This window comes from Pinus tabuliformis, chromosome 8 (genome assembly GCF_031772625.1).
Source record: "Pinus tabuliformis cultivar Carrire ecotype Pingquan chromosome 8, CPIR1, whole genome shotgun sequence".
Classification (NCBI taxonomy): Eukaryota; Viridiplantae; Streptophyta; class Pinopsida; order Pinales; family Pinaceae; genus Pinus; species Pinus tabuliformis.
This window is the reverse complement of record NC_142294.1, coordinates 864,153,092-864,180,238: the sequence shown is the minus strand read 5'-3', so window position 1 is coordinate 864,180,238 and position 27,147 is coordinate 864,153,092. Positions and strand designations below refer to the sequence as shown.

At 37.9% G+C, this 27,147-nt stretch overlaps 1 protein-coding gene across 1 annotated transcript; it reads right to left on the bottom strand.

Annotated features, from left to right (window-relative positions):
• Positions 1-439: 439 nt before the first annotated feature.
• LOC149238296 (putative pectinesterase/pectinesterase inhibitor 61) lies at positions 440-5,209 on the bottom strand. The gene is made up of 2 exons (XM_089372980.1): positions 3,707-5,209; positions 440-1,331 (listed from the first exon to the last, which is right to left on the bottom strand). Exons 1-2 carry the CDS (start codon positions 4,989-4,991, stop codon positions 634-636), a joined length of 1,983 nt encoding a protein of 660 aa, XP_089229106.1. The 5' UTR covers positions 4,992-5,209; the 3' UTR covers positions 440-633.
• Between the last annotated feature and the right edge of the window lie 21,938 nt (positions 5,210-27,147).

The following is a 27,147-nucleotide window of genomic DNA, read 5'->3' as shown; positions in this document are numbered from 1 at the left end:
CTTTTGGGAGTAATAATAAAAAAGATTATATCAATTGACATAAATGTATATTAAAAATTACAGAATACAATGGAACTTTCACTGCAGAAAAGAGAAAAGAAGCTCTTATTTTCTTGGTCACTTGCCTTGCAATAGAACATGTAACCCTTGAGAGTAATAATGATGAGAGTATATCTCAATTGACATAAACATATATTAAAAATTACAGCATACAATGGAACTTTCACTCTTTTTATTATCAATAATAAGCCTATGTGAGTTCCAATCACATGTAACCCTTTTGGGAGTAATAATAAGAGAAATTATATCAATTGAAATAAATGTATATTAAAAATTACAGAATACAATGGAACTTTCACTGCGGAAGAGAGAAAAGAAGCTCTTATTTTCTTGGCCACTTGCCTTGCAATAGAACATGTAACCCTTTTGAGAGTAATAATGATAATGAAAAGATTATATCTCAGTTGACATAAATATATATTAAAAATTACAGCATACAATGGAACTTTGACTGCAGAGCAGAGGAAAGAAAGCTCTTAATTTATTGGCCACCTGGCTTGCAATATTTTATTGCATTTTAGAGTACAGCAGAATAATATACACGTCAGCCTTAATTTCAGAAAAATAAATAAACTACGTGAGCAGCCCTCCAATAAAAACGATCCCAGTGGATGGCAACCATTTAGCACCAGAGATGAACTGGGCCACCGTGAATGGATAAACTTCCTGCGCCGCTTTGAAAATCCTGTAACCAGGCCACGTCACCCGCCTCGCAAGCCCTGCGCCGGGGCCACTGTTCATATATTCGCCATAAAATAAGGTATCCAGTGCGAAGTCTCCGAACCACTCCAACCATCCGGCAGGGTCAATAATATCATCCAAAAAAGTTTGCAGGTATACCGTGCGAGAGTATAATTTCCAGGGCCTCCCGAGGTAAGCGCGATAGAGGCCCTTGACGGGAGCAAGATCCGCCGCCGCCGTCACTCTGCAGTCGTGGATGGAGATGCCGGTGTTCTGGTTGGGGTCCTTCCTGCCCTGCGCCGTCACCGTGATCTTGGAGTTGGGCAGGGGTTTTCTGGCGAACATGGTGCACTTCTGCAACACCACGGCTGCGTTGCCAAAGATGAAGTCCACTGTGCCGTAGATGTCGCATTCTCTGTAAAATTGGCGGAGAGAATGTACGTACAGTGTGTCCTGGTAACCGATGACGCTGCAACGGTAAAAGGCTGCAAAATCCGCTCCTACTCTCAGAGCCACGGCCTGGTGCTTCTCCTGCCCTGCGCTGTTCAGGAATGTCATGTCGCGTGCTATGAATCCCGTACCTGATGCAGCTGCTTTGCATTCACCAATCACCATCGGTTAATGCTCATCATTGGTGTAATGTCTAATCGGTGACACTGAAATCTAGAGAGATCTTAAAAAAGTGTTCGCCACATTAAATGCAAAGATAAATATAGAGTTTACAAATTAGTTTGGAAAATAATGGAAACAAATTAACTCGAAAATAATGGAAATTTTAGTTAGATTATGATAAAATTTAGCCGAAATTTTTACAAATCTTTATTAAAGTTATTAAATTTCAGGATTTTTGAGTGTTTATAGGTTTTTGATGATGCGGAATCTATTTCCACTATAAAAAAAACTACTCAAACAATGTTAATATTTTGGAAAAAAAATTATTAGATTTTTTAATTATAAATTAAATACATAGAAAAGAATATATAATCACCAAAAAAACAGTATATATATATAGAGAGAGAGAGTAAGAAAGAGTATTTTTTAAAGATTTAATTATTATACCTATGTATAGTGTTATTCTGGTTTCAAAAGTCAGAAGTCATACATATAGAATGGTAGTCAATATCCAATTAAAAAACATGTAATTTACTATTAAAATTAATAATTTTTTGGTAAAAAATATCTCTTTAATTATATATATATAATGTGGGATTTTTTAATCAAATCAATAAATATTTGTTTTCAGAAAATGTCCAAAAAAATAACCAATTAACTAAATTTGGCCCAAATATAAAAGTATACTTCAATTCAAGAAGTTTCCATCGATTTCTAATTGTCCCATCAATTTTATTTAAAATTTGAAAAATATTATCTATTAGTTAAACTAATATATATATAATTTAATTAATACATGTTTTGGTTTTTTTGCTCATGAGAAAGATGTTATTTTGAATAAGATTGTATTTTTTTTATTAAAATACATTTTCTATTTTGAGCATGATTGTGATCTCTTGTTACTTAAAATTCACTTTTAAAAATAATTTTTAACAACAAAAAAATCATAATTTTATTCAAAATTTTATTCTAAATTCTTATAAAAAATCAAAACTAAATGGGTCACATTTAGCACATTAAATAGACATTGCAGAGAATCCATGACTCAACGGCTAAAAATAACAGCTATGATAACGGCTAGTTTTACCAAGAAAAAGGGAAATTTATTATTATTAATAATATTCTCTTTTTTTAAGTAAATCAAAAACTAATAATTTCAAGTATGTTGAAAAATTAAAAATTATATAAAATGAATTACTTTTAAAATTTTAATAGTTAGTTATAAACGTCAAACATAAACATTATTAATAATATTTACTTTTAAACCTAAAATTAATAATAAGAAAATAAAAAAAAAAATAAAAAAATAAATAGATAATAAATAATAAAATAAGAATAATAATAATAATATGTTGAAAAATGGGTCATATTCTTTCATCTACTTTTTCCTAAAATCTAATTTAAAATTGTTAAATTTACAATTTTAATTTTTTAAATTTTATATTCAAAAATACAATTTAAACAATAAATAATTCACTTGAATTTTTATTTTTTTATGTCAGTCAATTCCAACTAAAACGTTTTTTCTCTAAACTTATAATTTAAATCACAATAAAATCACCAAAAAAAAATAAATAAATAATTCACTTTGAAAATTTTTATCTCACTCAATTCCAACTAAAAAGTTTTCTCGATAAACTTACAATTTAAATCACAGTAAAGTCACCAAAAATGGTTTCGCCCAATTCTAACCTAAAAATTATAACATATATGTGTGTCTGACTTATAGTTATATATAAGGATTACTCGGCGAGAGTTATTGCAAAAGTTCATGAAGGATGAAATTAAAATATTCTATAAAAGCTTTAAAGAATAAATAAAGTAAAATTTCAGTCAGTACAACTTATCTTTGCATTTATACTTTTCTTGTTGAAGCATATATATACTTTTCTTTTTCAAAAGAATCTAAAAATTCTATATATCATGATATACCACAGTCCATGTATGATTATGGAGTGGTCATTTATAGGGCGAATCTTAAAATAATATGAAATTTCCGAACTGGCAGAAAATGGTCAACATTCTCCGCAAACAATCCAACATTTTCACCCTTTTTCTCACAAATAATTGAACAATAAATTTCATGAAGAGTGCTTATCGATCGCGAAGTCCTTAGAGAAAAAGTAAATGCAACTTATTTGTTGCAACACTGCAGAGTATATATCGATTGCGAAATCTTAAACAATTTGCAGAAAGAAAGAACTTGAAAACATTGAATAGAACATGCAATGTGCGGAAAGAAAGAAAGAACTTAAAAATCTTAACAAATTTCTTAACCAAATTTTCATTGAGTGCTTTAAACATTTAGAGTTTGAGTTAATGAAAACAGACAAGTTCCAAAGCAGTACATTACCGAAAGTTGCAGAACGAAAGGTACTGGAGCCATCAGCTACATTTTTGCCTGCTGCAACAACAGTTTTTCCAATGCCATCACCAACAATCATGAGATTCGTCTTCTTCCTGGAAATCGTGACATTTTCGTGATACACCCCTGTTTTCACATAGATTATATACCTTCTGCTGCTTAGCAGGGAAGGTGCATCCTCGACAGCATCAGCTATGCTCTTATACTTGCCACTCCCATCCAAGGCCACAACAGCATCAGGTTGCATGGCAGCAACGGGCAGTTGCAGAAGCCTGCGATCTCGGGCAGATAACCACCGAGGAAATTCATGCTGCGCCCCTCCATGAATCAATCCATAATGGTCATAAAATTCTTGATTCCGACGAGCAATGTTCATTTCTTCCCCTGCCTCTGCCAAAAGGCGTCGCCTTTTTGTTGGAGGAGACGATGGGACTGTAAAGTTGTTTGTCTGTACATGATAATCATGACCCTGAAGGGCACCAATGTCAGAGTTTGTGGTGTTGCAGAACAAGATCTGGAACATCGCCAGAGAATTGCTGACAAATTCCAACAACATTTTGGAATCTTCCTCAATTTGGGCCTTGACATCAAGATCGCCCATTTGGGCGCTGGTGACTGTTTCAACCCCGGCAAGCTGGAAACCATCCAGGCATGTGTCCTGGTTCGTCAGAGCTGCGCTGAGCCAAGTGTTCACATCTGCAACATGGGCTTTAATCAATTTGGGATTTTTCGACATGGCCCGCATTTTGGCGGAGGAGGCGCTGAGATGAAAACTGGTATCTTGGAGAAGCTCCGCACAATCTTCAAACGCTACCCGTTCTCTGTTCTGCATCTTCGCGTGGTGGGTCGAAATGTTCAGTGACAGAGCCTGGTATGCCCGCTGGACTCGGTCCATGGTCACATTGAGTGTAATGTGAGCAAGATCTTTGGGTTCCCGCAGCTGCTCCCCGCCCTGGTAAGTCACCAGAGTGGACATGCAGAGCTGGGGGTACAGTGTTTTACGGCAGGCCGTATCAATTGCCTTGGATTTCCAACCCCCTGCGGCGTTGGCAGCCCCATTGGAGTCCGGGCCGGACCTCGTCCTGCGCTTGTTCCCAACAACCAAGATTCCAACTGTAACAGACACGAGCGCAGCAGCTATAAACAACGCAGACACTGTAAAGACAATGATTACTAATTTTCTTCTCTTGGCCTTAAGGTTGCGGGCTGCCTCCAGGGCCCGGGCCTCCTCCGATAACCTCCCGTAGCCTCGTAAAGGACAGGCGGGCCTCATTATCGAAAAAACAGAAAGCACGCTCAAAAGGTACAATTTCTTAAATCTCAGCTAACTCCTCACATCTGCCCCTGCAAGTCAGATTTCTCCATTAAAAAACGCAGGAGCCTCTCTGCAATTCAGATTTCTTAACAGAGAAAGCAAATGTTTCTCAAATGTCCAAACCACTGTCGTTTTTGAAACCGTGAAGAATGTCACCTCTGTCTCACTTTTTTCTTTCGGTCGATCATGAATCAATTGTCTCCATCTATTATTCATACGTCGAGGGATATTCGTATGTTACTATCCAGTACGGACGTACTGGGGTACCCTGCTTTATATATATATGATGACTGAAAACTAGTTTTGCTTAGTTAAAAGTTGGTTTTTTTTCTTGGGTAAATATACAAGTTAACCGAATAAGACTAAGAGGCATCTCGCAGGAGCTAAGAACTGTTTCATGAGGAAGCAATTAAGTATATGTGGTCTGGTCTTTTTTCAAAAGCCTAATAACATGTTCTTGAATAATAGTCATTTATGACTGTCTCAACTAATCATATATATATTTCAATATGTCTTAAAATGCACTGGTTCTGATTGGCTAGTCTTCTTCAGACGTGGACACAGGTTAATGGTGCAAGACCTAGAGGCATTTGGTAACACTGAAACCTGCCCTATTAGGAACTACTAGCTTACATGTGGAGTGGTTCCCTTGAATAACAGAGATTAGTCAACATACTTTCGAGGAAAGCAGTGTTGACTATCCCACTACCTGTTTGACAATTGAGTTAGGATAAATTTTACATGGTATATATCTATATTAAATTGTGGAAAATTCTATCCAACTTAGTTGTCAAATTAACATCTGGCCAGAGTGAAAATTGCTCCTTTATAAACCACCAGCCGCAGGTAATTATATGTGATGAGATTTTTCTCAAATAATAATAAAATCAACCTACATAAAATAATAATAACTATCTCACCACTAATTAAATTAAAATAAATATTTATATATATTATATTATCCTTGATCTTAACTATATTTTCTTGGTAATTGATAGAGAATATAAAGTTGAAAACATCTGTTCTGCATGAGAACTTAAAGTTGCACACCCGAGACTATTCAAAGATGCTAAATACAAAGTATTTTATTTTATTTGTTTAGGCTCTTGCTTATTCTTCAATGCTGTTGATAAGTATGACAGTTGTAACTCAACCTGTAACACCTATTTGAGATTCCAAAGGCGAAGTTTTACGCTCTTTCACTTTTCATGGCCTCACGTATTCGAAATTCTGAACTATTCACTTTTTGTATTCTTGATTATTCTTCGCATACATGTATGTACATAACATATTATTATGAGCTTGTGACAATTTTGTAATTTTTAAAGTATTCTCCATGCAATATTGGTTGAGGTGGGTATTTTATTAAAGCTATACGGCTTTCAAGTTTCTATAATTCAAGGTATACACAGGGGTATTCACAGGTTGGTTTGTTTTTTTCTTGAAAAAGTGTTGCCTCCACCTTTATCTTTAGCTTAATTCTCTCCGGGTATAAGCATATTTGTTTTAAAAGTGTTATCTCTAGCTTTGTCTTTAGTTTTTCATCTTTGGGTTTCTATTTATATTTGAAAAAGTGAGAAAGTGTGAAGTGTACATTTTTATGTGGAAAGTGTTAATTTTAAGTGTGTCTTTAATTTCTTAATACTTACTTTGCTTCATTTCTTAATATTTATCTTACTTCATTATCAATATATCTCTAGCTTTGTCTTTAGATTTTCATCTTTGCATTTCTATTTATATTTGGAAAAGTGAGAAATGCACATTTTTATGGGGAAAGTGTTAATTTTAAGTTTGTGTTTAATTTCTTATTATTTACTTTACTTTATTTCTTAACCTATATTTTATTTCATTTTCAATAAGGTATATTGATATTCATATAAAGGTATATTGTAAATTTGTTTAATGATGTTCACATAAGGTTCATGGTTTAAAAAAATGTTAATAGAGTGTAAAAAAACACATGAACTCCACAACACATATGCATTCTTATAAGCATGAAAGCGCTTGTATTCTATAGCCTCACTATTATGCAAACCACCATACACACTTATCAACTCAAACCAAGGACAAATCCAAGGCTAGGTGACCCAATACAACCCTATGAAGCCGCAAGAAAAGAACACCAACATGAAGTTAAAGAAGGACACAGGAAAGTGGTGTGAATTCCATAAGAGCCCCACTCACAACACAAGTGAGTGTCAGGCCAAGTAGTTGATGGTGGCCGAGTTGAAGGCTTCAGAATCAGATGCATGTTCCGACTCTGAGTCAGAACCGAACAAGTGGAATGACAAAGGGAAGTATATTATTGATGCAGAGCTGAGAACAATATTTTCCACCACAAAAATCCAGAAGAATGAACCCGAAGATCTAGAGGAGGCCGAGCATCTTTTCCACTCACAAATGTGGGTCAAGGGCTTGTAGCTGCAGTTCATTGTCGAAAGCAAAAGCCAAAAGAACCTCATTTCAATAGAGGTCGTGAAGCGGGTGGGCCTACCAACTACAACACATCCACAACTGTACACCATCGGGGGTTTTCACCAAGGACAAGATCTCTGAGTCAGCGAGCAATGTCGCCTTCCCTGCAACATCAAGCCCTTCACAGATGAGGTATTATGTGATGTTGCTCCTCTTGACGTTTGTGATGTATTATTAAGACAATCATACTTGTGGAAGTGACATACTATATATGAGTCTAGACCTCTCTCTATGATTATTTCTTTGGGAAATACGTTGTACAAGATACCAGAGGTAGCCCCACCTATCGCCACCTCTTTGATCTATGCTAAGAAATGCAGTAAAATCATCTCTGAGACTAGGAAATTTATTTTCTTTCTCGTTCACTCTTAAACTAAGGGGAAGATCATAGCCACATCCATGGCCCCTGGGAAGGGTTCCTCCACATAGCAGAAGAAAGGTGGATATGACCATGACAAAATACAAGGACATCTTCTCCTCACCCACAGGGGTACCATTACACGGTCAGGTCAATCATTCGTTCGATCTAACTCCTGGAGAACCTCTACCCAATGGGCCGATATTGTCACTCAATTGTTGAAAATGCCAAGTATAAGCAGCAACATTATCAACAGTGAGTGTCACACAAGTTTCAGGTGGGTGATAAAGTTTGGTTGCATTTGCAGAAAATATGCCTTACCAAAGGCCATCTAAAGCTCAGACCACTCCAATATTGTCCTTACTCCATTACTAAGGTTGTGGGAGACAATTCTTTTGAGCTTAGCATTCCCCCATTCCTTTTCCTGCACCCAGTGTTCAATGTGGACCACCTTCAACCATACTTCCCATCATTGTTGGACACATCAGACCTTGCAAAATGACTCACACCAACAGAGTTAAACCCAGACTACATGGAACATGCCACAACTGATCGAATTATGGACACATAGGTCAATAAAACTCACCAACAGAAGATCCAACTATATCAAGTTGTCAAAGCAAGCCAACTCCTCCACCAGGGCAAGTGGCTCACCAGGGACCAAGTTCAGTAGAAGTTTCCTCGTCTCATGGAGGAACTCAATGCAATGGGGACCATTGCTTCCTAAGGGGGGAGGAATGATCCATGTGGATATTGGTGGTCGCCCACCTATTCCACTTGGACCCCCACCAATGTTTCTTTCAATTTTTCAGTTTCCTTAATTGTAGCACAATTTACTATTTTTGGTAGTTTTTCGAGTCTTGAACTTCCGAAGCCATTTTGAGGCCCTAAATGATGTTTTTTGGGAAAACGGGGGTCGACATGGGACATAACCAAATGTTGGCTACTTGAAAGTTGTAGTCCTTGGATAGATATTTCTAACGAGGTATTGTACTAGTCAAACAGAGATTGTATGCCAAAGTTACGACCTCGGGAAGTTGATTTACCAATTTACCCAAAGAGGGCCCATAGTTTGGCGCTTCATCTCCTATGTTTAGATTTTTTGATGTTTAGGGTTTTCCATTGTTGCTTTTTGGATTAGGGGGTCCTAACCCAGGTTCAGCGTTAGTTGCGCCAACCAACAAAACCCTACACTACTGGCCCTTTCAGCAACAACCCGCGTAGCGCAGGATGCAGTCTCACCCGAAGCAGTATAGGGGGATGCTAGAACCAAGTTTCAATGTGATGCCTTTTAGCGCCCTAGATCTGCCTTTGCGTAGACCTATAAGCCCCTATGGCTTGGTACTACTACTCTGTCTAAACAACCCTTAGACCTTCGCGAAGGTCTATGATTGGTCTTTGCAGACCCTTAACAGTTAATTTATCCACTTACACGCATTAGAGAACAATCCTAAATTAGCGTTCGCGCAGATAAGCTTATGTTATTAATAAACATCAGAAAATTCATCGGAATCTTTGCGAGATTACATAAACATACTTATGTACATCATTTAACATTTATTCACTAGAATCACACACCATTAGATCAATATTTCATAAACACATTATTCATCCACAACATGTATCGTAAATAGAAGTAACATAGATAAACAAATATGCACAATATTTCTTCAGAAACTTTCTTTATTGATCTTTAGTTCATCTTTACAGACTCAAAACTACCCTACGCACTCAGTTGTAGGGGTCATCGCACTCAATTATGGACTCTACCTAGGCCTCTATGCATTCAACTTGTAGAGCCTTCCTCTCCTATCTGACCCACTTCTCTGCGCTAGCACTTTTCTCATACTAACCCATTGCATCCATCAATTCTTAGATATCTCCCCTAGACTCTCTAAGACACACCTATTTATACAATCCCATGGTCTGTGAACCATGAGAGGATCTAAAAGCCGACTCAACCTTTACATAAACAAGGGACTAAAACCCTTTGACTTCTAGTCAACTACACACTCCGCATCCACAAATCATGGAGATTTTACATTATTTACAAAAATTACATCAAAACTTGGGTTATTTTAACCCCAAAACTGACCCAGGGGACCCCATCCCAACATTTCTAAATAGGCCTTTAAGACTCATTGTAACACTGTTTAGAGGCATGTAGCTACCAAATCTCTTCTCACAGATAAGCTACCATCGCCCGAGCTAGTCATATTTCCATTTTGTTTGTAAGCATATTTCAATATTTGATATTAATGAAATGAAGTGTTATTTCTGTTACATCTCTGTATTTATGGTTATATCTATAATTTATTGCACTCCTCTTTAAATTCAGATTAGTGGTATCATAGGGGTCTTCTCTTTCTCTGTTTTTCTTTCCATGTCCCCAACAAGGTCGGGATATGAGGATTTAGGGCTTGAACTGGTCGAACCTTTGCAAGACCAACCTCGCAAATCCCAATGGCCTCCCATGGCGGAAGAAAACAAATATGAGGGGGTGAGATCCTTTCAAAATATTGCTCGAATAAGACCTCGAACGACAAAGGAAAGTGATGATGGACAACTTTGCCCAAATCCTTCAACAACTACCCAAAGGCGACACATCTACTTCTGGCAGATACTCTAGGAGCGCCACACCCTTTAAGGTACAAGTTAACTTTCATATCCTGATATTTGAAGGTCAAATAGATGTGGACGTCGTAGATAACTAATTAAATATGCTAGAAGGATATTTTTCAGTTCATGATTTTTCCAGCTGGGAAAAGATTACTTTTTCACTTCTCAAAGCTTCCCCCCACATCAAGGATTGGTGGAAAACCTACTGTGAATAGAAGGATGAGAGGGAACCCTCACTATTTTGAGTTTCATCCACTTGGAATTCATTCACGGACACCATCAAGGAGAATAATACCTTTTCGGAAGATATGAAGATAAATACATAAAGTGGACCACACTGTGGTAGGGAAGGGACCAAGATGTGCAGAAGTTTACCAATGTTTTTCATACCCTTCGCATGAAGTTGGGTATCAAGGACTCTGAGAAACATTTGGTACTCATGTACTGCAGCTGCCTACATAGGTACATCCAAGACGAGATGGAGTTCTTGGACATCTCCTTGCTTGGTATGGCGTACCAATACGCTCTCAAGATTCAACAGAATTTGGGATTCTGAAGCAAGGGAAAGGTGTCCCCTAACCGAAGAACTAAGGACAAAGCTAAGGTAAGGTGACCCAAGACAACTTGTCGAAGCCGCAAGAAAATAACACCACCACGAAGTCAAGGAAGGACACAGGAAAATGGTGTGAATTCCATAAGAGCCCCACTCACAACGCAAGTGAGTGTCGGGCCAAGCAATCGTTGGTGGCTGAGTTGAAGGCTCTAAAATCATATGCATTTTCTGACTCTGAGTCAGAACCCAACAAGAGGAATGACAAAGGGAAGGAGATTATTGAGTGGAGCTGAGCACCATTACTGCCATCACCAAAATCTAGAAGAATGAACCCGAAGATCCAGAGGAGTGGGAGCATCTTTTCCAATCAAAAATTTGGGTGAAGGGCTCATCATTGCAGTTCATTGTTGACAACGAAAGCCAAAAGAACCTCATTTTAGTATAGTTTGTGAAGTGTATGGGCCTACTGACTACATGACATCCACAACCATACATCATCGAGTGGCTTCACCAAGGACGAGATCTCTAAGTCAGCCAATAGTATCGTCTTCCCTACAACATCAAGCCTTTCACAAATGAGCTATTGTGTCATGTTTCTCCTCTTGACATTTGTGATGCATTAGTAGGAAACCATACTTGTGGAAGTGACATGCTATATATGAGTCTAGATCTCACTCTCTGATTATTTCTTTGAGTAATACGTTATACAGGATACTAGAGGTAGCCCCACCTACCACCACCTCTTTGATCTCTTCTAAGAAATGCAGTAAGATCATCTCCCATACTAGGAAATTTATTTTCTTTCTGGTTCGTTCTTAAAGTAAGGCGAAGATCATAGCCACATCCATGGCCCCTCGGAAGGGTTCCTCCATGCAACATAAGTAGGTGGATATGGTCATGACAGAATATAGGGACGTCTTCTCCTCACCCACAAGGTTAACATTACAAAGTTAGGTCAAGAATTTGTTCGATCTGACTCTCAGAGCACCTCTACCCAACGGGCCGATATATCACCACTCAATTATGGAAAATGCAAAGTACAAGCAACGACATGATCAACATCGAGTGCCACACAAGTTTCATTTGGGCGACAAAGTTTGGTTGCATTTTCAGAAATAATGCCTTGCTAGAGCCCATCGGAAGCTCAGACCACTCTGATATGGCCCTTACACTATTACCAAGGTTGTGGGAGACAATGCTTTTAAGCTCAACATTCCCCCATTCCTTGGCTTGCACCAAGTGTTCAATGTGGACCACCTTCAACCATACTTCCTACCATTGTTGGACACATCAAACCTTGCATAGCAACTCACACCAACAGAGTTAAACCCAAACTAGATGGAACATGCCACAACTGATCAGATTATGGACACATAGGTCAAGAACACTCGCTAGAAGAAGATTGAACTATATCGAGTTGTCAAAGGAGGTCAACTCCTTCACCAGGGCAAGTGGTTGACCAGGGACCAAGTTTAGTAGAAGTTTCCTCCTCTCATGGAGGAACTCAACGCAATGGGGACCATTGTTCCGTAAGGGTGGAGGAATGATCCAGGCTAATATTGGTGGCCACCCGCCTATTCCACTTGGACCCCCAAAATTGTTTCTATCATATTTTTGGAAAATAGGGGCCAATATTAGTCGTTAACCTATGTTTGCCACTCGAAAGTTGTATTCCTCGAATAAATATTTCTAACGAGGTATTGTATGCGCCAAGCAAAGATCTTATGCCAAAGTTACGACCCCGGGAAGTTGATTTACCAATTTACTCAAACGGGGTCCATAGTTTGGCGCTTCATCTCCTAGGGTAATGTTTTTGGATGTTTAAGGTTTTCCTTTATTTCTCAATAACAAATATTCCTTTGAGCCTCATTGTAACATAGTTTAGAGGCATGTAGCCACCACATCTCTTCTCAAAGATAACCTACCATCCCCTGAGCTAGTCGTATTTCCATTTTTTTGTAAGCATATTTCAGTATTTGATATTAATGAAATGAAGTGTTATTTCTACTGCATTTCTATATTTATGGTTATATCTATAATTTGTTGCATTCCTGTTTAAATTCAGCTCAGTGGTATCAGATGGGTTTGCTCTTTCTCTGTTTTTCTTTGCATGTCCCCAATAAGGTTGGGATATAAGGAGTTAGGGCTTGAGCTGGTCAAACCTTTGCAAGACCAGCCTCACAAATCCCGACAGCCTCCCATGGCAGAAGAAAAGCAAGATGAGGAGGCAGGAGATCCTTTCAAAATCATGCTTGAAGAAGCCTTAGAGCGACAAAGGAATGCAATGATGGACAACTTTTCCCATATCATTTAGTAACTACCCAAAGGCGACACATCTACTTTCGACTGCTACTCTGGAAGTGCCACACCCTTTAAGGTACAAGTTAACTTTGATATCCCCATATTTAAAGGTCAAATAGATGCAGACATTGTAGACAACTAGTTAAATATGCTAGAAAGATATTTTTTCTATTCATGATTTTTCCAGTCGGGAAAAAATTACTTTTTCACTTCTCAAAGCTACCCCCCACGTCAAGGATTGGTGAGAAACCTATTGTGAATGTAAGGATGAGTGGGAACCCTCAATTTTTTCAGTCACACCCACTTGGAATTCGTTCGGGGACACCATCAAGGAGCAATACTACCCTATCAGAAGCTATGCGGATAAATACATAAAGTGGACCACACTGCGGCAGGGAAGGGACAAAGATGTGAAAGAATTTACCAATGTTTTTCATACCCTTCGCACAAAGTTGGGTATCAAGGACTCTAAGAAACATTTGGTACTCAAGTACCACGACTGCCTACACAAGTACACCTAGGACGAGATGGATTTCTTGGAAATCTCCTCGCTTCGCACATCATACCGATACTCTATCAATACTGAGAGGAAGCTTAAACAGAAAAAGCGATGCTTTGGATTTGGGAATCTAAAGAAAGGGAAAGGTGTCGCCAAACTGGAGGACCAAGGACAAAGCCAGGGCAGGTTGACCCAAGAAAACCCATCAAAGCCGCAAGAAAATAACACCACCATGAAGTCAAAGAAGAACACAGGAAAGTGGTGTGAGTTCCATAAAAGCCCCACTCGCAACACAAGTGAGTGTCGGGCCAAGAAGTCACTGGTGGCCAAGTTGAAGGCTTCAGAATCAGATGCATGTTCTAACTCTTAGTCAGAAACCAACAAGAAGAATGACAAAGGGAAGGAGATTATTGATGCATATTCGATCACCATTGTTTCCATGAACAAAATCCAGAAGAATGAACCCAAAGATCCAGAGGATGGAGAGCATATTTTCCATTCACAAATGTGGGTGAAGGGCTCACCATTGTAGTTCATTGTCGACAATAGAAACCAAAAGAACCTCATTTCGGTAGAGGTCATGAAGAGGCTAGGCCTACTGACTATAATACATCCAAAACCGTACACCATCGGGTGGCTTTACCAAGGACGAGATCTCCGATTCAGCCAATAGTGTCACCTTCCCTACAAGATCAAGCCCTTCACATATAGGTATTGTGTGATGTTTCTCCTCTTGAAGTTTGTGATGTATTATTAGGAAAACCATACTTGTGGAAAGACCTCACTTTGTGATTATTTATTTGGGTAATATGTCATACAGGATACCAGAGGAAGCCCCACCTATCACCACGTATTTGATCTCTGTTAAGAAATGCAGTAAGATCATCTCCTAGAATAGGAAATTTATTTTCTTTCTGGTTTGCTCTCAAAGTAAGGGGAAGATCGTAGCCTACATCCATGGCCCCCCGCAAGGGTTCCTCCTCGCAACAGAAGCAGGTGGATACAGTCATGACAGAATACATGGACATCTTCTCCTCACCCATAGGGGTACTATTGCATGGTCAGGTCAAGCATTTGTTCAATCTGACTCCTAGAGCACCTCTACCTAACAGGTCGATATATCACTGCTCAATTGTGGAAAATGCCAAGTAGAAGCAGTGACATGATCAACATCGGGTGCGACACAAGTTGAAGCCCATCAGAAGCTCATACCACTCTGATATGGTCCTTACAGCATTACCAAGGTTGTGGGAGACAATGATTTTGAGCTCAACATTCCCCCATTCCTTGGCCTGCACCTAGTGTTCAGTGTGGACCACCTTCGACCATACTTCCCACCATTGTTGGACACATCACACCAATAGAGTTAAACCAGACTGCATGGAACATGCAAAAACTGATCGGATTATGGACACACAAGTTAAGAACAATCACCAATAGAGGATCCAACTATATCGAGCTATCAAAGCAGGCCAACTCCTTCACTAAGGTAAGTGGCTCTCCAGGGACCAAATTCAGTAGAAGTTTCCTCATCTCATGGAGGAACTAAATGAAATGGGGACCATTGCTTCCTAAGTGGGGAGGAATGATCTAGGTGGATATTGGTGGTGACCCGCCTATTCCATTTGGATTCCCACCATTGTTTCTTTCAATTTTTCAGTTTCCTTAATTGTAGCACAATTTACTATGTTTGGCAATTTTTCGAGTCGTGAACTTCCGGAGTCGTTTTGAGGCCCTAAAAGGCACATTTTGGGAAAATGTGGGCCAACATGGGTTGTGGACCCATGTTGGTTTCTCGAAAGTTGTAGTCCTCGGATAGATATTTCTAAAGAGGTATTGTACACGTCAAACAAATATCGTATGCCAAAGTTATGACCACGGGAAGTTGATTTACCAATTTACCCAAACAGGGTCCATAGTTTGGCGCTTCATCTCTTAGGGTTAGGTTTTTGGATGATTATGGTTTTCCATTGTTTCTCAATAATAAATAGGACTTTGAGCCTCATTGTAACATAGTTTAGAGGCATGTAGCCACCACATCTCTTCTCAGAGATAAGCTACCATTGCCCGAGCTAATCGTATTTCCATTCTGTTTGTAAGCATATTTCAATATTTGATATTAATGAAATGAAGTGTTATTTCTATTGCATCTCTGTATTTATGGATATATCTGTAATTTGTTGTGTTCCTATTTAAATTCATATCACTGACTTTTCCAACTAACTCTTATGATGGAAATGCCTTCAAAAAACTCACCTATGATGACTGGATCACATGACATGACCCCTCTACACTTCCATAATAACTTTAACCCCTCATGATTACTAATTTTAAATGATGACACCTCATGGACCCTTCATGGCCTTACAAATTGGAATTAAGGCTAATAGACGCCTTTTTGACACAAATATTTACATGGACCCTTTGACCAAACTGATTCTTTTGTACAAGGACCCATTAGACTATGAGACTCCTGAAACCATAGGCTAATTTTTACAAAAATACCCCCAAATGGATAGTAAGACAAAGTTTACTGGGATTCTTATATTATAGGACCCTAACAGACCCTACTCTGCATTCACAAATTAGGTTGGTTTAGGAAACTTGAAACAACCATACCAGTATGGAGTAAATATAATTGGGAATTAAAATAATGGAATGGTTTTATCTCAATTATTAAATAATTCTACAAATCTTCATGTTTATAAAGTGGATATGGCCTCTAAGTAGTCCTCTGTTGGGATATATCTAGTTGTAAGTTTATTTTTTTGAACATGGTTAAAGTGTATAAAGAAGAACATGGAACCACCTGGAACTATATAATAAATAGATAAATTATTGAACTATTTGATATTGGATAAGGTATACTATTATGGTATCAGGTATACTATTATGGTATAAGGTATACTATTATGGTATACTTACATTAATCTTTGGATTTATATCTTTTGAAGTTACTGTTGAATGAAGATAAAAAAGGCTTCACTAAAATCATATTAAAATATAGTGTGCTTATACATTTTCCCACCATTTATTATTATTATTATTATTAAATAATAAAATTACATTTATAAATGTTAATTGTTATTTGGATAAATTTGTAAATATTGGTGTTGTAAATAAATGCTTCCTCATCATAAGTATAATATTATTATTCAATGCAAACAATAATATCAAAGAGTCTATTTCCCTAGCCACATAGTTTGAGCCTTTAGGATATTAATATTACATATATACAATTTAAAGAGACCAAATTTAGCTTGGAATAATTCCAATACTCTCAAAGATTCTAAGGCTCCTTGATCCATCTTGAGATTTTCAAATATATTTCATTCTATGATGATATTGTAGAAAGAGACCTCGATAAAAAGTGATTTGGTATTCTTAATCTCTTCAAGAACAAGCCTCTAAATAAAACTATGCAAAGTCATAGATCATTTAATCTAGTTTATCATAAATAAAGAGTCACATATCACTTGAAATATATGAATTCCCATTTTGGATGTGCAAGGTAAGACAACTTTAAGTGTTAACACATTTTCTTCATTATTTATGATCATCCCTATAACATTCTTAAATTTTATAAAGTATTTAATGAGGAGAGATATAGGATTCCACCGACACCACTTGATGGGTGGCTTCCCTTGAGATGCCTCATCAAAGAAGGACCAACTACTATGCCTATCAATAACCTTAGGAACCATTTCCCTAAGTGGTTTTCCCTCTTTTACCCTCTTATAAATTTTAATAATTGATCAACTTGACAAGGCATAAACAAATCGAGTAATAATGTGTATTCAAACAAACTAGGGTTATTACTCAACCAATTTTCACAAGAAATAATGATAGGGATTATTAAATTGGTTTAGAGAAACATTTCCACACCAATTCTTAAAATTCGTTTATACACAAACCTCTTCATAAATTTCTAATACATATAACGTCTTCCACTTCCTTCCACACAAATCCAGAGTAAAAATAGGAAACACACAAGTTTAAGGAAGATTATTGACATACCTTATGGAAATCACATATTTGATTTGGGTGGATATCAATGGCCACCCACCTCTTCCATTAAATCAAATATCTTTTTATCTTCTTGGTATATTTTTCAATAATTATTTAGGACCCAATCTTTCGTAGCTATTTTAAGGCCCCAAACAATGTTTCTTTCTTGCCATTTTGGGGTCTATGTGTTGTCATGGCATTCCATGGCCCTAGCAAAAAGTTTTCATCGTCAAATATTTATTTTCAACAACCCATTATGCACCCCACATGGATATTCTATAAAATTGTTGTGCCCTTGAGAAGTTGATATGTCAGCTAACCACATTAGGTCCCACAAGCCATTCGGTGCTTCATCATCTAATAAGGTTAGGGTTTTCAACCATTAGGGTTCTTTATTTATGTAAAAATGTAATTCTTTCATCCTCTTGAAACATTTTTTTTCAAATTACCAAAGTTACCATCTCTCTCTCTTTTGAGATAAGAAACCATCATTCTATCCAATTTTTTTGTTCGATATTATTCTACGATTTTATTCATTGATATAATTTGGTTTTTCACCATATTATTGGAATCTTTGATATATTTCTCTCTATGCGTGTTCCATTTCCTTTCCTATATTTCATTTATTTCCTTGTACAAACTAGATGAGTCATATCAAATGAAATATATTGCTTGTTGTTTCTCGATGCATACCCTTGACGAGGTTAGGGTACAAAGAGGGGTTTGGAGCTAGTTTCACTTGGGAATGATTACTTTCATCATCCCTAGCAATCTCCTATGGAAAAATAAAATATAAATGATAGAAAAATATATCCTATCAATTTCTTGCTCAAGGAAGAATTCACATGATCGAGGAATGAGATGATGAGAAATTTCTATTGGATCCTTTGAAAACTACCAATGGTGACTGATGTACCTTCAACAAATGAAAATTCCATAGATGTGACATACTCAAGGTACAAGTTAGCTTTTATATCCATTCAATTGAGTTCTAGATGGGTGCAGATACTTTGGAGAAATGGTTAAATATATTACATGGCTATTTTTATGTCCAAAAAAAAATTGATAATGAAAATATTAGCTTCACACTCCTAAAATCCCTTCCCTTTGTCAAATGTTAGTGGGAAGGTTACTAGGAGAGAGATATCAAATATGAGTATAAAATATTCAAGGGAACACCCACTTGGGTAGAATTTGATGATTCCTTCAATGGATAATTCTACCTTGTAGGGAACTATGACAATTAATAGATGAGATGGAAAAATTTATTATACGAGAGAGGCTAGATAGATTCAAAGTGCACCAATGTTTTGCATACATTATGCTCAAAGTTGGGTATCAAATTCTTTGAGAAATAACTAGTTCTAAAGTACAATAGTGGCCTACATAAATATATTCAAACATATATGGATTTATTTAACATCTCCTCACTAGGATCTACTTATATATATGTTATCAAAATCAAGGATAAATTTAAGAAGAGGAATAAGAGAGAGTTTGTATATGCAAATTCACTGCAAAAAAAGCTTGAAAAAGGAATCCCTAACTCATAGAAAAAGGGACAAAGAAAGGATATCCAATCTCAATATAAATAGCCCAAGTTGTGGAAAAATAAGGGTAATGAGAGGTTAAAGAAGGACACTATAAAGTGGTATGATTTCAACAAAAGCCCCTGACACAACAAAGATGAATTTCACTCAAAACAATCATTGTTGGTTGAGGTTAAAGTAAAAGAAATAGACTCTAGCTTATTATCTAATTTAGAGTGGGATAAAGGAAATCATATCATCAATGAGGAAGCTAGTGCTACCATTACTAACCCAAATTGGATCATTATATTATTTTTCATCCATATTGATTCTCTTATAGAGGAAAAATAAGAGGAATCAACTCACATGACCATTTTTACCAGTAGGTCCCAATTTGGTGAATTTAAATCTAGAACCTTCTAAAAGGATTTTGAGGAATGAAATGGATTTTTTTTGTGGTAATTTTTTTTTTCTTGAGTTCCAAACTCACTAGCACTATTCTTCACATATATACCTATCTAACAATGTAAGAATCACCTCAATTGGAGTTTATACGTAAAAGTTATGCCACTCAAAATTTGACCTTCCTATTTTGACCACCGTGATTCAAGAGGATGCCAGAGGATGCCATGTCAGCCCCCATTATTCATGGAAAATAGGCTAGCCACATGAGTATGATGAATAAGAGTCTAAAATATTTGATATTGTAACTCTAGTTAAGAAAACTTAACCACTAGTAAGCTATTGGGATATGTTATAACTGGGTCACCAAGAGGAAAATGGATTCCACTTTATTCTAGTGTGTTTTCTTCCATACATGAATAGAGTAAATAATAGTGGATAGAGAGAGAAAATAGAGAGGATTTGTGTATTGTAGTATCCCATGGGCCATATGTCTCACACATTTTCACCTACATCCATTTCCATTCAGATAAAGAGAGAGCAAAGTAACCTCACCTTCCAACTGGGTTTTTCCCCATAAGGGTTTCCCAAACCATTATTCGGTTATTAAGGTTATGAGCATTTATATTTTTGTTTGTTCCCTATTTTCTACATTTTATATACTGCATGTGTGAAAAAAACAACTTAGTAAACCCATAAATCTAAGGAAAATAACCCTCTTAATGTAGATTTATATTTTAAGTATAACTATTATCATATCTATTACGATGAACTATACATTGGAATATCCATTATATTTTATATATAAATTACAACTACAAATATCCAAATATAATATTTAGATGAACCCAAGGAAGGGAGCACCTCTTCCATTCAAAAATGTGGGTGAAAGGGGCCTTGATACATTTAATTGTTGATAGCTAGAGCTAGAATAACATGAACTTAATCAAGGTCATCAAGATATTTAAACTACTTACAATGCCACACCCCTGACCATACATCATGATTTTCTTGAGCTAATGATGAGACATTTGTGTCATACAATAAAGCCACCTATCCTATGGAATCAAACCATTCAAAGCTGAGGTATTATGTGATGTTTCCCCATCTGAATTTTATGATGCTCTTTTAAGAAAACTTCATATGTGTAATTTTTTATTTTATTTTTATATCCCATCCCATTAGTTCCATCGTTACTCTAAGTGATCAACTCTGTAGGATACTATAGGTAGTTTTCATTACTAAAATTTCATTATCAACAAAACAATATCGATAAGTTATCTCCCAGGATGTAAAGTTTGTCCTCTTCAAGGTTTAGTTATAATATGAACATTTTTTTACTATGATTACCAAAAAATTGGCATAGGGCCTCCCTACACAATAGAAGAATGTGTACAAGATTATAAAGGCATACATTTCTCCACCCGTGGGGTTGTTGCTACACTTCCAGGTCAAATAATCAATTAAATTGATACTTGATTCTCCTTTACGTAATGACCCAATATATAAACACTCTTATGGATAATTAGGAAATAAAATGTAATATTCATGAGCTCATACAAAATGGCCACATTATACCAAGATCCTCACCTTGTGAGAGCCCAAGTATGCTAGTGTAGAAGAAGGATGGGCCATGGAGACTATGTGTTTCTTATAGTCCTAAACAAAATTATTATTAAGAAAAATATCTAATCCCCTAGATTGATGATCTTTTTTATCAACTTAAGGGTTCTAGTGTCTTTAGTAAGATTGATCTAAAGCTAGGCTACCACTAGGTTTTAATTGAACAAGTCAATGTATGGAAGACAAACTTCAAATTTAAACAAGGCCTTTTTGAAAGGTTGGTCATGCACTTTTTCTTGACTAATGCTCCAAACACATTCATGAGGATGGTGTATCATATCCTATTACCATTCACGAACTATTTAATGTTCATATATTTGGACAACATCCTCATATTCCGTAAAACTTGGGTAGAACATTTGTAGCACATTTAACAGGTCATGAGTACACAACGGATTTTTTTTTTATGCCAATCTAAAGAAAAATCATTTTTAATTTACAAAATTAAATATTTGGGATAAATCATGGATGAACAAGAGGTGCATGTGGACCCAATTAGGATCCAAATCATTAGGGATTAACTAGCCCCAACAACTTCATTAGAATTTTGTAACTTCTTGGGGCTTGAAAAATTATACTAAAGGCATGTGCTAGGGTTATATCATATCATTTGGACCTTAATTCAAGTGATAAAGGGTGGAGCTAAAGAAATTTTAACCTAGTTATAGTTAGAATAAAAGTCATTAATGGATATTAAACATTGCATCATCTCGAAACCACTCCTCACCCTTTTATACCTGTAAAGGCCATTTGAGATTGAGGAAAATTCATTTGACTACGTTATTAGCCTAGTCATCACTTAATATGGGAAATGGAACATTTAATTGATTACTATAGTGAAACATTATGTAACGCTATTCATAGGTACCCCACCTATGACAAGGAGATGTACTCCATCATGCAAGCATATCAATAGTAGAAGAATTATAGTTTTAATATAAGGAGACGATAATCCACATTGATCATAGTAATCTATAATTTGAAACAAGGAATGCCACAAAATGACCAAAAATTAGAAAGGTTGCACATACATGCAATAATTCCACTTAAACATTAAGTAAACAAGGGAAGAACCAACCATATTGAAACCTATCTTAGTCAGATCTCAATTGTGGTACCGACCATAGTTCTTAAATCCTATGGGAACAAGACCTATAGATGGCCAAAATTATACAATAGTGGCTATGAATTTGTTTTTTCATATTAGATGCTAATAAAAATGTAACGAGTTCCATGCTTCCACCTACAAGATGTGCTCTTGTGCTATCTGGTCCACATTTGTGTTCCTTCAAGCAATCTTGTTATAGACATTTTTGTGCCTCGCAGCATGGAGCATGAAATGTCAATAATTACAGGGATCCTCAGTCCCTAAACATGTTGTTCTTACCCCTAGAAGAACAAGGTCAGCAAACCACAACACTTCCCATCAGTTCTCCACCTGAAAACACTCAAAAACAGGCTTATTTTGGATCATGTCAGCTGCTCCACTGAGCAACTGTGCTGAATGTCAACTGCTCCTCCTTGTACCTGCGCTGAAAGTCAACTCCAATGAAGGCTACCTGCGCTGGGCGAGATTGGCCAAGTGGCACAGTCATTCTGCAAGGTGTCAATTGCCCAGGAAGCTTCCAAACTGACACTTGGTTCAAGGGATTCGCCCTGTGATGAGTAAGAGGTACTTGATCTCCATGTGTAAGCAAGGATCTCCAAGTGGACTCAAGAACTGAAGTTTAACTAAAGTGGGAGAGGACACTAGTCAGCTTTATGCCAGCCTCAAGCTGACTCATCCTTTCTCCAAATCTCCTATATATAGAGCTCTTCTATGAGATCTAGGGAGGCTGGAATTTTGTGCAAAGCAAGGAAGTGCTGTTGGTTTACAGTTAGAGCTATTGGGTGATTGATTTTATAGAGGTGAAGAGGAGATTTCTTGCTGCTGGGGAGGTGCTGCTGGATTGGAGCCATTGATGGTTGTAACCTTCTCAGAACCTTTTACTTCTATCAATAAAGCTTTGAATGTTCTCCTATATACTTGTATTGCATTGATATATTGTATTTACTTGTATATCTGATTCACTCTAATCCATGCATCAGTTATGAGTACATGTCTCTTGTAGTTTCCCTCTCTTGTTTGTGCAGGATCTTTGTGTAGCTGGGCCGGCAAGGGAACAAGGAGCTGGGAGCAAGGGGCGAAGAGAGAAGACAAGATCGACAAAAGCGAAGGATATCGGTTGGTCAATCTTTTCTTCCTTCTCTGTACTTTCATAAAGGAAAATATCAAAGCTTTACTTTCAGTTGTTGCTAAGGAACTATCGCCCTTAGAGTAGGGATAGGGTCATTCCGAGTCGGATACTTTTCCCCACAACAAACTGGCGACTCTGCTGGGGAGCCTAGTATCTTGTTGGTGTTTGTAGTATCTTTGCTATTCATTTCCTGAACCAAAGAGTACCAAATCGAAAAGCTTTTGACTATATCAAAAGCGAAGTAGAGGGGCTGCTACTCTTGCTCATTGCCTGAGCAGATTCATGATTTGAAGGGCTGATCTACAAAAGACTCTTATGCTCTTTGTGATAGCTTTTCATCCTCTTGATCATCCCTTAGCTTGTACTTGACCTATAGCTTTTTATTTCAGCAAAAACAGTGAATTTTTGAGCTTTTTATGACCCGGAAATCCTTGTAAACGCAACTCTCATGTCTCAGTGCAGGCTGTCCACAGGCAGTCTGCATTCCAGCACAGGTACTCCCTTCGGGAACTGCGCTGAGAGTCAATTTGACAGACCAGAGCCTGCGCTGATCCAGTTAGGCTATGTCTTCCTGAGGTTTCCCACTGTGTCTTAGCCCTGTTTTCACTATTGTTTTGCTGCTGATTGCTTGTCATTTGTACTTGCTGTAAACCAGCTTTCCTTGACATTATTCCGCCTCAGTTGTGTGATGAAACTGTGATTGTTCTTTCAGTATTTCTTGCTTCAGTTACAGTTTCCCATTGTGAAAAGCGAACCAGTATAGCTGTGGCCTCTTAGATCCTGAACTGTAAAAGTGTCTTTGTGATCTTAAGAGCTAGTTTTATTACTGTTCATGGCTGTTTGAGTTTGTTTGTTTTTCATTTTATGGTTTGAATCTATACATTTCCAGTGTCTAAACAAGTCGATCTTAAGGTGTCTTTTGATTTTGGACAAGCTTGTTTATTTTCGCTTGAAATTAGATTCAAAGTTATACAACAGTTTCCTTTCTGTCTTACATCAACATTAAGGAAAAAGAAAAGAAATATCTGCATTGTGCATTTTGCATTTGACTGTGTGCTTGACGATTTAGGAAAAGTGCATTTAGTGTGTGTTCTATGATCTGTGAGAAAAGTTGATATCCTCTTTTCCCTCAGTAGATTAAGGTTTTCAAAGTTGAAAGATTGAAAAGTTTTGCTTCTCATCTTAGATTGCATTTAGGAAGTTGTATATATACATCTCGTGGTGATCCTTAAAGGCAAACTGCTAAGCAAGATCAACATTAAAATAAATCCAATTTACATAACAACGCTTTGTAACATAACGCAAACATTTAGAGGTCTAGGTAGAGACGTGTTCCGGCGTCGTTAAACATAGTGACTGTCGATCTCTACGAAGGTGGGTGATTCCTCCTGAGAGTCGGTGGCACTAATACGGACTTGTGCTCCCACGTACCATCGAGTATATATTGGGAGACCCCTATAGGCAATTATCCTTTATCCATAGGAAGCCGTGTCGACCGCCCTACTGATCGCGATGCAGTGAACACAGCATTCACGAAGATCGACCACCCGTACCGTAAAACGTATTCTGTGGTTTCGCGAAAGGTTTGGCACACCCTCTGCCTAGATCTCCAGAGCAGTTTCTTTTGGCCTTTTTCAAACTCTATAACTGAAAAAGTCCAACTGACCATTTGTCACTTCGGGCTCGTTAATACATCGAAGGCGACTAGAGTCATCTTTAGCTTTTTCTCGACTCTTAAAACATGAAAAAGCAAGTTTGTGTCTAAAAGCGTCGTTAATAAAATTTATTTTAAGCGGAACAAAATCACCTGTTATTCCCACGTTGATCTTTCAGTTGAAAAGTATGGAGCCCACCAACCAAGGAGGCAACCTTGGCGGAAGTCCAAATCCCTTCTCCTCTTGGGGAGATGTTGGTGCGCCTCATATGGCGACATTGTCACTTCCAGGATTGACAATTGGCCTACCTGTATGGCTCTTTTCAACTAATGTAGTCCAGATCGCCACTAATCCTGAGCAGTCGAATCAACAGTCAGAACAGTCTAGAACTACCCACCAGCCTTCCACTTCTTACAATACTTCCTCTGATCCTTCATCTTCACAAGGTAGAGCTGGCAAAAGTCAACCTCCCAAGGAGAAGAAGGAAAAGAAGAAGAAAGAAAAGAAGCAGAAGGAGCCTATGGCGAAGGCGACTGGGGGCAAGCAGAAGACAGCTGACAAAAACCCACACACTGCACCGACCGGGCCTAAATCGCCATGTGTCATTTGCAAAGGGACCCACTTCCATCGTGATTGTCCTTGTATTCCCCGGATACTAAGGGACTGGTCCCCAAGGTTGCACAATCCGGTAGCATCAACCTCTGATAGTCATGTTGATTGCAGTCCGTCAACTAGCGAGAGTGAAGGACGAAGAGGGAGACCAAGATCACCCTGTGTATTGTGTGAAGGCAAGCATGCCATCCACAAATGTCCATTCTTAGATGAGGCCAAGAGAGTTTTGGAAGATCGTCCGGTTTCACCGTTACGACTTCCTCCTGGATACCAAAAACTCGCGCCTAATCCCTTGATAGTTGAAAATCCAGCTGACCCGCCCAAGTGGTCAGCTGAAGTGTCGGTCGTTGAGAATGAACCTACTGAATCCAGACCAGACGAAAGTCTAAAGGTTGATACGGCAGTCGACCCGGTTCTTCCTTCAGAGGTTTCATCGTCCAATGACTCTGTCATTGAAGACCCATCTTCAAATGACACCGTCGCCGAAGAGTCATCTTCATGCGACACCCTCACTGAAGAGAATAAGGATGACACCATCCAGGTTCTTTTCATTAGCACCGACTCTGATGAGCGTCAGGGCAATGCGCCCATTCCTTTATCGCAGGAAGGAACATCATCAGGGTCATACCCGGCCGTATATTCGGTCCCACCACCAAGCAACCTAGTTGTATCCTTTGATTGGAATCAACTAGGCAGACCCCGGTTACCGGCCAGCATACCATTCAGAATCATTGTCCAGATCTATAGAATGATTATGGCTGGTACTATCATTGATGAAGGGGCATCTGTGAGTATCCTTTCCTCTGTTGCTTGGAAAGCACTGGGTTCCCCGGCGCTTTTACCTGAGTTAAGAAATCTCTCAGGTTTTGATAAAGGAACCAGTCGACCATTAGGAATCCTCCCCAATGTGCCTATTACATTGAAAGGGAAGACCGTCAATATGAACGTGTTGGTCGTCCAAGGACCCTTGGATTATAACCTACTCCTTGGACGCGACTATATTTATTGCATGGGAGCGATAGTCTCCTCACTCTTTAGAGTAATGTGTTTTCCACACGAAGGAAGGGTGGTCAAGCTCGTAGACCAACTTTCGTTTCCGGGATCTCGCATCGCAAATAGTCAAATACCATTCCTAAATGGTCTGTTCAATCAAGATTCGCCTCCACCACCAGTCCTCCTTCCCGATGAGTGCGAGTGATTCAGAAAGAAAGACTGGAACCCAGGGGGCATGCACCCTGGTCTG

Coding starts and splice junctions, on each gene's coding strand:
- LOC149238296 (XM_089372980.1), bottom strand. CDS start 4,991: ATGAGGCCCGCCTGTCCTTTACGAGGCTACGGGAGGTTATCGGAGGAG. Junction 1,332..3,706: donor CTTTCGTTCTGCAACTTTCG/GTAATGTACTGC, acceptor AATGCAAAGCAG/CTGCATCAGGTACGGGATTC.